This window comes from Nerophis ophidion, linkage group LG03 (genome assembly GCF_033978795.1).
Source record: "Nerophis ophidion isolate RoL-2023_Sa linkage group LG03, RoL_Noph_v1.0, whole genome shotgun sequence".
Lineage (NCBI taxonomy): Eukaryota > Metazoa > Chordata > Actinopteri > Syngnathiformes > Syngnathidae > Nerophis > Nerophis ophidion.
In genome coordinates this window covers 13,910,064-13,925,417 of record NC_084613.1, presented here as the reverse complement: position 1 = coordinate 13,925,417, position 15,354 = coordinate 13,910,064, and the positions used below count along the sequence as shown (strand labels likewise).

The following is a 15,354-nucleotide window of genomic DNA, read 5'->3' as shown; positions in this document are numbered from 1 at the left end:
GGCCATATCCATCCAGCCATCCATTTTCTACCGCTTATTCCCTTTTGGGGTTACATGGGGCAGTGTACACCCTGGACAAGTCGCCATCTCATCGCAGGGCCAACACAGATAGACGGATAACATTCACACTCACATTCACACACAATCAACCTATGCCCAGGTGCATGTCTTTGGAGGTGGGAGGAAGCCGGAGTACCCAGAGGGAACCCACGCATTCAGAACATGCAAACTCCACACAGAAAGATCCCGAGCCTGGGATTGAACCCAGGACTGCATCCATCCATCCATTTTATACCGCTTATTCCCTTTTGGGGTCGCGGGGGGCGCTGGCGCCTATCTCAGCTACAATCGGGCGGAAGGCGGGGTACACCCTGGACAAGTCGCCACCTCATCGCAGGGCCAACACAGATAGACAGACAACATTCACACTCACATTCACACACTAGGGCCAATTTAGTGTTGCCAATCAACCTATCCCCAGGTGCATGTCTTTGGAAGTGGGAGGAAGCCGGAGTACCTGGAGGGAACCCACGCATTCACGGGGAGAACATGCAAACTCCACACAGAAAGATCCCGAGCCTGGGGTTGAACCCAGGACTGCAGGACCTTCGTATTGTGAGGCAGACGCACTAACCCCGCTTCCACCGATACACCATATATATTATGATATTTTGCCTTGGCCTTGAATGAACACTTGATGCATATAATCACAGCAGTATGATAATTATATGTGTATACATTAAAACAGTGGTTCTCAACCTTTTTTCAGTGATGTACCCCCGGTGAACATTTTTTTAATTCAAGTACCCCCTAATCAGAGCAAAGCATTTTTGGTTGAAAAAAAAAGAGATAAAGAAGTAAAATACAGCACTATGTCATCAGTTTCTGATTTGTTAAATTGTATAACAGTGCAAAATATTGCTCATTCGTAGTGGTCTTTCTTGAACTATTTGGAAAAAAAGATATAAAAATAACTAAAAACGTGTTGAAAAATAAACAAGTGATTCAATTATAAATAAAGATTTCTACACATAGAAGTAATAATCAACTTAAAGTGCCCTCTTTGGGGATTTTAATTGAGATCCATCTGGATTCATGAACTTAATTCTAAACATTTCTTCACAAAAAAAGAAATCTTTAACCTCAATATTTATGGAACATGTCCACAAAAAATCTAGCTGTCAACACTGAATATTGCATTGTTGCATTTCTTTTCACAGTTTATGAACTTGTGTTCATATTTTGTTGAAGTATTATTTAATAAATACATTTATAAAGGACTTTTTAATTGTTGCTATTTTTAGAATATTTTTAAAAAAATCTCACGTACGCCTTGGCATACCTTCAAGTACCCCCAGGGGTACGCGTACCCCCATTTGAGAACCACTGCATTCAAACATTCTTCTTCATACTGCATTAACCTATGCTCATTTTAAACTTTCATGCAAAGAGGGAAATCACAACTAAGTCAATTGACCAATAGTGTATTTATTAAAGTTATAAGCAATGGCACAAACATCCAAAACATAAAGTGCAAGATTGTCAGAGACATTTTAAGTGTCAAATAAAAATGAGCTGCATAATAGGAAATCAAATAGTATTTGTCCTTCACTATGTGGTAGGTTACTACGAACGTTATGAAATTCTCTTCATTCTCTAGCGAGTGACTTTTCAAATGATGCTACATAATAGCAATATTGTTACTCTTTATAGCAACGCTTTTGCCCCACACTTGACAAATTACGGTTGTCTGTTCGACATATTCCCACTTGAAGCCGAACCACAGCCAGACGATGGATCTTCTGCTGTTTTTATTGGGAATTAAGTCTTCCTTCAGTTGTTACCAGATCCGCACCTTCTTTCTCTCGTATTCCTACTCGTACGCCTACGTTAGCAAATAAAGTAGCCCAGTTTGCTACCTCTCTGCTGGGTGAGGGCGTATACGTATGTGACGTACGACGTCAGAGTATGTGAGGTATGTAAGAATGTGCGCCTGCTTGTCTGTGAGGAGAGACAGGAAAGAGTGAGAAGAGCCTGAAGTGTAATGCCCGCAGCTAAAAGCAACTGCGTGAGAACGTATACTCGAATATTACGATATAGTCATTTTCTATATCACACAGAGACAAACCCGCGATATATCGTGTATAGCGATATATCGCCCAGCCCTATATATATATATATATATATACATATATATATCACAGTGTTGTCTTTTCATGCACTTTTTGTGTCTTTTTACGCATTGAAATCCGAAAGGACGCGCATTTCCAGAAGCCTGCGCGTGCCCCAGGTGCAGATTTTAAATGTTTTACCGCCCTTTTTGTTAGGTTTAAAAACATTTTTTAAATCCATTATTGCTTTCCACCGGTGTTTTGTTTTGTTTAAAATTGCCGGTTCAAATTTATGTCCCTGACTTGTCTAGGGCAGTGGTTCTCAAATGGGGGTACGCGTACCCCTGGGGGTACTTGAAGGTATGACAAGGCGTACACGAGATTTTTAAAAAAATATTCAAAAAATAGCAACAATTCAAAAGTCCTTTATAAATATATTTATTGAATAATACTTCAACAAAATATGAATGTAAGTTCATAAACTGTGAAAAGAAATGCAAAATTCAGTGTTGACAGCTGGATTTTTTTGTGGACATGTTCCATAAATATTGATGTTAAAGATTTCTTTTTTTGTGAATAAATGTTTAGAATTAAGTTCATGAATCCAGATGGATCTCTATTACAATCCCCAAAGAGGGCACTTTAAGTTGATGATTACTTCTAAAGTATGTGAGAAATCTTTATTTATAATTTTAAATTTAATTCATCACCTGTATATTTTTCAACAAGTTTTTAGTTATTTTTATATCTTTTTTCCAAATAGTTCAAGAAAGACCACTACAAATGAGCAATATTTTGCACTGTTATACAATTTAATAAAACAGAAACTGATGACATAGCGCTGTATTTTACTTCTTTATCTCTTTTTTTTCAACCAAAATTGCTTTGCTCTGATTAGGGGTTACTTGAATTAAAAAACTGTTCACAGGGGGTACATCACTGAAAAAAGGTTGAGAACCACTGGTCCAAGGTGTACCCCGCCTTCCGCCTGAATGCAGCTGAGCTAGGCTCCAGCACCCCCTGCGACCTCGAAGAGACAAGCGGTGGAGAAATGGATGGATGGATGGATTAAATTTCCGTCCCCGTTTATTGTGTTTTTATTGGTCATAAATTTTGATTCGCTGAAAGTTTTATCAATGACAAATACTGCTTCAGTTTGCACTCGGAGTCGGACAACATCAGCGCGGGGGGGTGTCAAAAGAAAGACTTCATGGTAAACATTAAGGTGAGTGTAAAGTAGGGCTGTGCAATATGGCCTTTTTAAAAAAAAAAAAAGATCTCAATATTTTTAGGCTATATCGCGATACACGATATGTATCTCTATATTTTGCCTTAGCCTTGAATGACCACTTATAATAATACATATAATAACACCGGTATGATGATTTTATGTGTCTACATTAAAACATTCTTGTTCATACTGCATTAATATATGCTCAATTTAAACTTTCATGCAGACAGGGAAATCACAACTAAGTCAATTTACCAAAACTGTATTTATTAAAAAGTTATAGCAGTGGCACAAACATTTTTGTCATTTCAAAACAGAAATTGCAAGTTTGTCAGACATTTTAAAACAAGCTATTCGTGCACTTTTGTGCATGATGTCACTCTGGTGACATGTCAAAACAACACTAAATTAAAGTGTGCTTTTTGTATAGAACGCCACTACAATAGTTAAAAACAAATAAAGTGCACTTTTGTGCACGATGTCACAAAAGATATTTCAATAAGTGTCAAATAAAAATGAGCTGCATAACAGGAAATCAAATAGTGTTTGTCCTAGGGCTGGGCGATATATCGATATACGCGATATGTCGCGCGGTTGTCTCTGTGCGATATAGAAAATGACTATATCGCGATATTCGAGTATACGTTCTCACGCAGTTGCTTTTAGATGCGGGCATTACGCTACATGCGTTCCCCATTCCTTGTCTCCTTCTCACAGACAGCAAGCGCACCTTCTTACATACGTCACATACTGTCACGTCATACGTCACATACGTATACGCCCTCGCAGAGCAGAGAGGTAGCAGCATAGGTAACGTTATCTGTGATCCTAGAGAAGCCGTGCGAGTGGTAATACGAGAGAAAGAAGTTGCGAATCTGGTAACAAATGAAGGAAGAATTAATTCCCAAGAAAAACAGCAGTGGTTTGGCGGTGGTTCGGCTTCAAGCGGGAGTATGTCGAATAAACAACTTTTAATTTGTCAAGTATGGGGCACTTGCGTTGCTACCAAAAGTTGCATTAGTGCTATTATGTAGCATCATTTGAAAAGTAACCTGTTAGAGAATGAAGAGTGATTACTCCGCATGTCAGCATCTCCATTTGGTGCCACACGCCCACACCACCAAAATGCCAAGGAAAACATTTCCAGATTAACACCGTATGAAAAAAAAAGTCAACATCAAAAGGAGATAATGTCCGCAGTAAACTACCACATTGCAAAGGACATACACTATTTGATTTTCTATTATGCAGCTCACTTTTTTTGACACTTATTGAAATATCTTGTGTGACATCATGCACAAAAGTGCACTTTATTTGTTATAAACTATTGTAGTGGCGTTCTGTATAAAAAGTGCACTATAATTTAGTGTTGTTTTGATATCTCATCTTAGTGACATCATGCACAAAAGTGCACTAACAGCTTGTTTTAAAATGTCTCTGACAATCTTGCACTTTCAGTTTTGGAATAACATGAATGTTTGTGCCACTGCTTAATAACTGTTTAATAAATACAGTTTTGGTCAATTGACTTAGTTATGATTTCCTTCTCTGCATAAAAGTTTAAAAGTAGCCTATATTAATGCAGTTTGAACAAGAATGTTTTAATGTAGACACATAGAATCATCATATTGCTGTGATTGTATATCGGGATGTGGCCCAAAAATATTGACATATTAAAAAAAGGCCATATCGCCCAGCCCTAATTTATCCTTTGCTATGTGGTAGGTTACTGAGGACATTATCTCGTTTTGTTGATGACTATTTTTTTCATACGGTGTTGATCTGGAAATGTTTGCCTCGGCATTTTGATGGTGTGGGCGTGTGGCACCAAATGGAGATGTTGAAATGCGGAGTAAGCACTCTTCATTCTCTAACAGGTGACTTTTCAAATGATGATACATATTAGCAGTAATGCTACGTTTGATAGCAACATTTTTGTCACATACTTGACAAATTACGGTTGTCTTTTCAACATTTTCCCACTTAAAGCCAAACCACCGCCAGACGATGGAGCCCCTGCTGTTTTTCTTGGGAATTCTTCCTTCATTTGTTACCAGATATGCACCTTCTTTCTCTTGTATTACCACTCGCACGACTTCGCTAGCATCACAGCTAACGTTACCCATGCTGCTACCTCACTGTTCCGCGAGGGTGTATACGTATGTGACGTATGTAAGAAGGTGCGCTTACTGTCTGTGAGAAGGAGAGACCGCAAAGAGTGGGAAACACATTTAGTGTAATGCCCGCAGCTAAAAGCAACTGCGTGAGAACATATACTCGAATATTACGATATAGTCATTTTCTATATCGCACAGACATATATCGCCCAGCCCTAGTGTAAAGTCCACATTTTTAACTTCATGCTGTGCCATTTCTCCCGTAAATGACTTGTTTTAGTCTTCGTGAGTGCATGGAAACTTCACTTTTATCTCCGACTGGATGGACACAAGCCAGCTGTTAGCTTCAAGTTAACCAGCATCCGACCAGACTCCTCCACCCCATAAACATACTTTGCAGGTTTGATTTATTGTTACTTTTATTAGTAGATTGCACAGTTCAGTTCATATTCCGTACAATTGACCACTAAATGGTAACACCCGAATAAGTTTTTCAACTTGTTTAAGTCGGGGTCCACGTTAATCAATTCATGGTAAACAAATAATTGTGTTTTGAAGTGTTAATGTGAGTGTGTTCAAAAGGAGTCTCTTGGAGAATTGGCTGACAAGTTATGAAGTTTCGCTCGCATCACTGACATCATCACCGTCTTTTTTTAATGGTAAATGGGTTATACTTGTATAGCGTTTTTCTGTCTTCAAGGTACTCAAAGCGCTTTGACACTATTTCCACTTTCACCCATTCACACACATCCACACACTGATGGCGGGAGCTGCCAGGCAAGGTCCTAACCACCACCCATCAGGCGCAAGGGTGAAGTGTCTTGCTCAAGGACACAACGGACGTGACGAGTTTGGTAAAAGGTAGGTATCGAACCAGGAACCCTCATGTTGCTGGCATGGCCTCTCTCCCAACCTCCTCGCCCGTTTACTGATGCAAAGATGCCAGGCTCTGCTTTTTATCCATAGACTTCCATCCATCCATTTTTTTTAGCTGATTAAAGAGCTAGCTTGCGCAGCTAGTGGGTTCATGACGATGACTTCTGTTGTGTTTTTTCATCCGTGTTACAGACACTGTTTGTAAACAATTAGGTATGTAAATTACCTTTTATAAAATATGTCTGTGTAAATAACTCATTTCACAACATATATATCTGCAGCTTATAGTGGTGCGGCTAATATATGAAAACTTTTTTTTTTTCTTTCTGAAACTTGGTGGTTGCGGCTTATATACGGTGTGCTCTGTAGTCCGGAAACATGGTAGTTTACTCAATGACAGTGTGTTAAAAGTGAAATATGGCTGACTGACATTGTAATGTTTGTGTTAGGATGCAGAAACTGTGCTGCCAAATGCAGAAGATAAAGTTCAACAGCTGAAAAAAGCCATCAAATGCGGTGATGTCGGCACGATTGGACATCTGCTAGACAATGGCAGGCACCTTTTTTTTAATATTTATAAAAACAGAGCAAGAAACATGCGTGCTTCTAGTGTACAAGAACATGTTGTCATGGTTTACTGTGCTTGTGAACAGGCATGGATGTGGAGACCAAGCTGGGCTTTGACTTCACTCCTCTCATGTGTGCTGTCAGTGTGGCCGAGGACAACGTCACCAAAGTTCTTCTGGACAGAGGAGCCGACGCCAACTACAGCAAAGGTCAGATACAGCTGCTGTTCAACCGATGCAAAGCAGTCTTTAATGATCCACACAGCATATAGACACACTTCCTAATCAATTACAAACTGGATTTCTAGCAGATATCGACCTACATGTTTTTTCAGGATCGATACAATACCGATTATTAGTAGTCTAGGAGGCCAATAGTCACTTGTAGTAAATGCTATTTAAACATTAATAGTATATGCTAGTTAACACCTGGAGAAGAGTTTAAGTTGTTTAACATCTTTTGGGAAACATGGGACCTAATGTCATTTAATTTATCATCAAAAACCGTGATTACATGTGTCTAGAAGGAGCATCTACATTTTATTTCAAAATATAGAAAATCTTCTGGGAAAATTGGTCAAAATATGACATTTATATACATCACAATAACTCGTATACTTGGATTTAGACAACATTGGAGTTGGACAAACTTTATTGATCCACAAGGGAAATTGTTCCACACAGTAGGTCAGTTACAAAGGATAATGTAGGTATAAAGTAGACTAAAAATGTACCATAGTAGCAATATAAAATATAACACATACACTATATTTGCCAAAAGTATCTGGCCACCCATCCAAATGATCAGAATCAGGTGTTCTAATCACTTGGCCCGGCCACAGGTGCATGAAATAAAGCACTTAGGCATGGAGACTGTTTCTACAAACATTTGTGAAGAATGGGCCGCTCTCAGGAGTTCAGTGATTTCCAGCGTGGAACTGTCATAGGATGCCACCTGTCCAACAAATCCAGTAGTAAAATTTCCTCGCTCCTAAATATTCCAAAGTCAACTGTCGGCTTTACCATAAGAAAATGTAAGAGTTTGGGATCAACAGCAACTCAGCCACCAAGTGGTAGGCCACGTAAACTGACAGAGAGGGGTCAGCAGATGCTGAAGCTCATTGTGCAGAAAGTCGCTGACGTCTTTGCACTGTCAGGTGCTACAGAGCTCCAAACTCCATGTAACCTTCCAATTTACCCATGTACAGTACGCAGAGAGCTTCATGGAATAGGTTTCCATGGCCAAGCAGCTGCATCTAAGCCATACATCACCAAGTTCAGTGCAAAGCGTAGGATGCAGTGGTTTAAAGCAGTGGTCCCCAACCTTTTTGTAGCTGCGGACCACTTGATAATTTGTCCTGCGGCCCGGTGGGGGTGGGGATTCTTTTATTTTTTTTTTTATTTTTTTTTTCTTTGTCATGAAAAAGGGAGGTTGTTGTCATGAAAAATTGAGTATTTTTGGGTTGGTGCACTAATTGTAAGTGTATATTGTGTTTTTTATGTTGATTTAATTAAATAAAAATTAATAAAAAATTATTCTGCGGCCCGGTACAAATCGAGCCACGTTGTAAAAACTACTGCCAGTTTTACAGTAAAATTGGCGACTAACCTGCCAGTGGTCCTGTTTTTGTATTTACAGTAAGTTAGGCACGAACGACCCCAAAGTGAATAAGCGGTAGAAATGGATGGATGGATGGATGGATACGTGTAGACTTTAAGATAACACTAGTAAACAACACCAAAACTTTAAATGTTTCACTGAGATTATACAAACCCCGTTTCCATATGAGTTGGGAAATTGTGTTAGATGTAAATATAAACGGAATACAATGACTTGCAAATCATTTTCAACCCATATTCAGTTGAATGCACTACAAAGACAAGATGTTTGATGTTCAAACTCATAAACTTTTATTTTTTTTGCAAATAAAAATGTACTTAAAATTTCATGACTGCAACATGTGCCAAAGTAGTTAGGAAAGGGCATGTTCACCACTGTGTTACATCACCTTTTCTTTTAACAACACTCAATAAAAGTTTGGGAACTGAGAAAACTAATTGTTAAAGCTTTGAAAGTGGAATTCTTTCCCATTCTTGTTTTATGTAGGCTTAAGTCGTTCCACAGTCCAGGGTCTCCGCTGTCGTATTTTACGCTTCATAATGCGCCACACATTTTCGATGGGAGACAGGTCTAGACTGCAGGCGGGCATATGTTGTTCCAAAACCTGTATGGACATTTAAGCATTAATGGTGCCTTCACAGATGTGTAAGTTGCCCATGCCTTGGGCACTAATGCACCCCCATACCATCACAGATGCTGGCTTTTGAACTTTGCGTCGATAACAGTCTGGATGGTTCGCTTCCCCTTTGGTCCGGATGACACAATGTCGAATATTTCCCCCAAAAATTTGAAATGTGGACTCGTCAGACCACAGAACACTTCCACTTTGCATCAGTCCATCTTAGATGATCTCGGGCCCAGAGAAGCCGGCGCCGTTTCTGGATGTTGTTGATAAATGGCTTTCGCTTTGCATAGTAGAGCTTTAACTTGCACTTACAGATGTAGCGACAAACTGCATTTAGTGACAGTGGTTTTCTGAAGTGTTCCTGAGCCCATGTGGTGATATCCTTTAGAGATTGATGTCGGTTTTTGATACAGTGCTGTCTGAGGGTTCGAAGGTCACGGTCACTCAGTGTTGGTTTCCGGCCATGCCGCTTACGTGCAGTGATTTCTCCAGATTTTCTGATATTATGGACCGTATATGTTGAAATCCCTAAATTTCTTGCGATTGCACTTTGAGAAACGTTGTTCTTAAAATGTTTGACTATTTGCTCACGCAGTTGTGGACAAAGGGGTGCACCTCGCCCCATCCTTTCTTGTGAAAGACTGAGCATTTTTTGGGAAGCTGTTTTTATACCCAATCATGTTCCCAATTAGCCTGGACATCTGTGGGATGTTCCAAATAAGTGTTTGATGAGCATTCCTCAACTCTATCAGTATTTATTGCCACCTTTCCCAACTTCTTTGGCACGTGTTGCTGTCTTCATATTCTAAAGTTAATGATTATTTGCAGAAAAAAAAATGTTTATCAGTTTGAACATCAAATATGTTGTCTTTGTAGCATATTCAACTGAATATGGGTTGAAAAGGATTTGCAAATCATTGTATTCCGTTTATATTTACATCTAACACAATTTCCCAACTCATATGGAAACGGGGTTTGTAGAACATTACACACGGCGCTCAAAAATCTTTCAAAATGTTTTAGTACGACTTTGGTAAGCAATGAAGCCGTACCGCTTGGATTGTTAGAGCATTACAACTACAGTAGTCAAGACATACGAGTATTGTTATGGTGTGTATATAAGGACCACAAAATGGCACCTATTAGCAGACATATCTGGCGTTTTGTTTCACAATATTATGTAAAACCAGCTTCTTTTCTTATCTTTTGGTACCTGTTGATGTGTATTTGGGATCTATACCAAGGTCATGAGTAGTCCTGAGTTAAATCCAGGGCTCGGGATCTTTCTGTGTGGAGTTTGCGTGTTCTCCTCGTGACTGCGTGGCTTCCCTCCAGGTACTCCGGCTGCCTCCCACCTCCAAAAACATGCACCTGGGGATTGGTTGATTGGCAACACTAAATTGGCCCAAATGTGTGAATGTGAGCGTGAATGTTGTCCATCTGTTGGCCCTGCAATGGTGTGGCGACTTGTCCAGGGTGTACCCCGCTTTCCGCCTGAATGCAGCTGAGATAGACTCCAGCACCCCGCGCGACCACAAAAGGGACAAGCGGTAGGAAAATGGATGGATGGAAGTCCTGAAAATTTGCGCTTGTCCACCATTGTAGTCTGTGCTGACACCGTAGTCGATAAGCTTCTTCTTTTTTTCTATCTTCTTGTTATGGGACATTCATCCTCCGCTGTTGCCATTTCTAATATAAAGTAGTGCAAAGTTCTAACTTATATCTGTCAGTAGACTCGCTATGGAAGTGCTAAAAATTACTTTTATATTGGGTTTACATAATTCACCCACAGAACTTTAGTTTCGGTCGAACGTTTTTCTACGGGACACATTTCCGACGTTGTTGTTGTTGTTGCACTCATGAGCCATCCTTGCACGCTACAACAAAGAAGAAGATGCCATCGAAGGTGAGCCACATAAATAAGACCGCCCACAAAATGGCGCATCCTGAAGCGACGGTCAGAAAGCGACTTGAAGATGGTCTGTAAAACATAATCTATTGCAACATTTCGACCAAAGAAGCATTACATTTTATGTAGACCAAAGGGGAGTCTTCTAAATGTAGAAAAAATATAATATGACCCTTTTTTAATGCGCCTTATAATCCGGTGCACCTCTTGAATAGAACCGTTCCTCGGCAGAGCTCCTTACAATCCTATGCGCCCTATAGTCTGAAAAATACGGTACTATTAAACGTGGAAAGTGGCAGAAATGATCATAAAGTGAGTGAAATGCTGTCATGACAATGAGGAACGTATGTCTGGGCAAAACATTCACTTTACAAACATATTAGGTAACGTGTTCTTTGGTGTGCAAATGCGGTGACTTCTTGTCGTCCAAAAGGCGTGTGGGGGGGAAAAAAAGTTATCCTACTACTGCTCATGCTAGCCAGTTGGCTGTTGTGGACGTGACCACGGATGCCAGGGTACATTGTGGCATCCTAAACAACTTCAACTGCTATGTTCATGCTAACTTGACAACTTCCAATACTACAGTTTGAAATGATAACTGATGATTAAAATAAGCATTTATTTCTACATTGTTACTGTGTTTGTTCTATTTTAATTTACTTCATTGACTCAGTAGGTGAACAATATGTTCAAATCATTCCTGGTTTCTTAGCTTGAACTGACAGGTTGAAAACAATATCAAAAATCCTGATATTGATTGAGATTGGATGATATGAAAAAAACAATTTAATTATTAATTAATTAATTTTAATATATTTTTTTGCTGTATTGGCCAGTTTTATCCTAAAACCGCACGTTTTTTCTGAAATGGTATTTCGGTTTAAAAATTCATTGACTTGTTTAAAAAACAGTTTTTCTAAAATCTTACTCTAAAAGTGTAAGTTGGTTACAGGTCAGTGGTTAGTTATTAAAACTGCTCTTCCTCAGAAGGGGTTTGAAAAGCAAGAGGGAAGACGTCTGTCTGAAGAGGGCAATCCTAATGCTTAAAGATCCTAGGTGACAAATATCTAATGATACAGCCCATTTATACAAATGTATGTTGAGTGTCACATGGCCAAAAACTTGAGTCTGCTCTGCATGCATCTGCCACCTTTTTTCAATTGTTTGATGCCTTTAACCTAATGGTGATGACGCCATGGAGGAAATGTAGCAAAACACCACGCCTGTGATCCTTGTTTTAGTTGTGGCATAGGGCTGCGTCATCTTGCAGGGAAACTGCTTGTGTTGGGTTAAGGTCTGCCTGCTCGAAGTAAGTCTCCCATGTTACATGCCCAAAGAAGCCACACGCATGCTCCTGTTAAATGCCCTTTCTTTTGTTTACAAATACACTTTTCCTTTTAAAATTTTTTAGTATTCCTTTTTTTACTCCATACTTGACCCACTGAGGGCTGCAACTAAAAACAATGATACATTTTGTACATTGAACATACCATAACAAATTCTATATGTACTAGCGGTGCTCAAAAAATCAATTCACATCCGGGTTCGTGATTCCTATTTATGCTGCTTCTATATGTATTCACAGATGTAAAAAATCAATTTGTTAAAAATTAAAAAACGTTTTTTTTTAATCTGAAGACATTTCTATAAATACATTTGTTTGGTATCTTCACACAACTACAAGGAGTTTAATTATGATAATGCAAATCCAGTGGAACCTTGATTTATGTTTCTTAAATCGAAAAGTTTATATATTAAAGCAAACTTCTCCATAAGAAACAATATAAATATGAATAATGGGTTCCAGCTTCGACAAAGGTTCATATTTTAGCAAACCTTAAACACAATACGACGTCCTATATCAAACAAACATAATAAGGGTGATGGATCAACTTTCTCTTTATTAACAAGCCAAAACTACAAAAACCAGCTGCTGTTCTCTGCATGCACTGCTATGCCAACACGTGCACACACACAACTTACTTTGGTGCCCTCACAAACAATCAGAAATCTACAAAATCCTTAAGTTTGAATACCATTTTGCTAGAATATAATACACGTTTAAAAAAGTTAAATCCACTTACTGTCAGATTCGGCCAAGGAAAGGGGATGGGGATGGGGATGGGGGCGTGTGTGTGCCTTGAAAGATGCACCGCTCTACAAGAGAGAGTAGCTGTTCTCATCCCCTGTGGCATATTTTTTGGGAAATGTCCAGTGTCATTATAATTAAAACTTGCGAGCACCATTAATGTAAAGTACTCCTCGCTAATTTTTTTTTTTTAACTCCACAGCGATTCCCTCCTTTCCACACTGGTCTGTTGGTTTTTTTAAGATTCATATTGGGTCAAAACTTTTCAAAAGAGGAAAAACACACCAAAGGCACCCGTGCTGACATGCTGAGAAGTGCCTGTGCATCAAGTGATGTGGAGCTGCACCCTGCTTTTTGCCTGCAGGCGTGACACAAAATAAATGACTGGATGAATTGTTCGTACACAGAGACATGGCTCGACGTTTGGCTCGATCGTAAAGTTGGTAAATCAAAACATTTGCAAATAGAGGGAGTCGCAAATCCAGGAACAATTAGGAAGAATCCTTTTGAATTGAATTTAAATTGAGATCGTCGTGTCGAATCGATTCTGAATCGATTCCTCTTCCCAGCACTATATAATAAACATTCTCTTTTGTGTCCGTAGGTGGAAAAGCAAATAGTTTGTTAGTGTTCTATCACCTCATTACCAATTAATTACATTAATTTTTAGAACATGTTGAGGGCTAATAAACATTGGCTGTGGGCCACAAATGGCCCTCGGGCACTCACACAAGCATGCATCAGGTATCATTTGGTGTTTAAAATACAGTATTACAAGCTGTCAATTTACTTAGCAATGACTATGTTGAGGATGCTACAATACCTGGCACCAACAACAGCTGGCTAGCATTGGTGTAACCATCTTGTTTGTTTCTGATCTTCCTTGACAGCAATGTCCAGTCACCTTTGTGCCTCTCCCCCTTTGTCTCTCTCGCAAAAAACCCTCAAAATCTTTTCCATCAAGAGCTGCTGACTGAAAAATCAAAGGATGGAAGGAAGCGTTATTTTGATATTTTGTTATTTTGCAAACAGGCTAAACCCATTTTATTTATTTTAAAGACACCATGTGTCTTAGTTGTATCATAGATAATAAATCTTATCACAATATTATATGTATCAACATATAAACTTTGTAAAACACATTTTTGCTGGGGGTTTTTCTATTGAATTGTATTTTTAGAATATCCCCCACATTGGAGGCCCCTGGACTGAGTACTGTAATTAAATATTAGTCCTCTTGAGTTTGACTTAGTCCGGGAATGTTTTTGCATGGTATGGACATGCTCGAGGCAAGTGAAGGAAACAATTAAACGTCACCCTGACGCGACGTCCTAGTTTGTCCTAGTGAAGGAACGAGCGAATGAACACTTGAGCGAATACTAACGGCCACCATGCCGCTGCCATTATTACCACGCACCAAACCCCAGGAGAAGGATTTATTTATTCTAGCCCTGTGCAGACGCAAGCTGGGCCCTTGTGGTTTACACCCATGCAAAGTGTATGTAAACATCCACCGAGACACAGTATCCAACATACAGATGGCGCGGCCCAAACACGGATACACACTGAAACGGAACCAAGCGGGAATCGAACTCAGCGCCACGAGGAGTTTTACAAAGTCCTCTAAAGTCATCAAGTCCTGCAAAGACACTTGATGATAGGGCTGGGTGATATGGCCTTTTTTAAATATCTCGATATTTTTAGGCCATGTCACAATACACTATATATATCTCAATATTTTTCCTTAGCCTTGAATGAACACTTGATACATATAATCACAGCAGTATGATGATTCTATGTGTCTACATTAAAACATTCTTCTTCATACTGCATTAATATAGGCTCATTTTAAACTTTCATGCAGAGAGAGAAATCACAACTAAGTCAATTGACCAAAACTGTATTTATTAAACAGTTATTAAGCAGTGGCACAAACATTCATGTCATTTCAAAACTTAAAGTGCAAGATTGTCAGACACATTTTAAAACAAGCTATGAGTGCACTTTTTCGCATGATGTCACTAAGATGACATATCAAAACAACACTACATTCAAGTGCACTTTTTGTACATAACGCCACTACAATAGTTTATTGCAAATAAAGTGCACTTTTGTGCATGATGTCACACAAGATATTTCAATAACTGTCGAATAAAAATGAGCTGCATTATAGGAAATCAAATGGCTATGTGGTAGGTTACTGCGGCGA

General features: G+C 39.1%; 1 protein-coding gene across 1 annotated transcript in view; it reads left to right on the top strand.

The window, feature by feature from the left end:
* Positions 1–15,354, top strand: part of asz1 (ankyrin repeat, SAM and basic leucine zipper domain containing 1) — a 48,657-nt gene that overhangs the window by 885 nt on the left and 32,418 nt on the right. The window contains exons 2-3 of the mRNA XM_061894311.1: positions 6,785–6,887; positions 6,989–7,111. Coding sequence (XP_061750295.1) covers positions 6,785–6,887; positions 6,989–7,111 — 226 coding nt within the window. The remainder of the gene's footprint in view (positions 1–6,784; positions 6,888–6,988; positions 7,112–15,354) is intronic.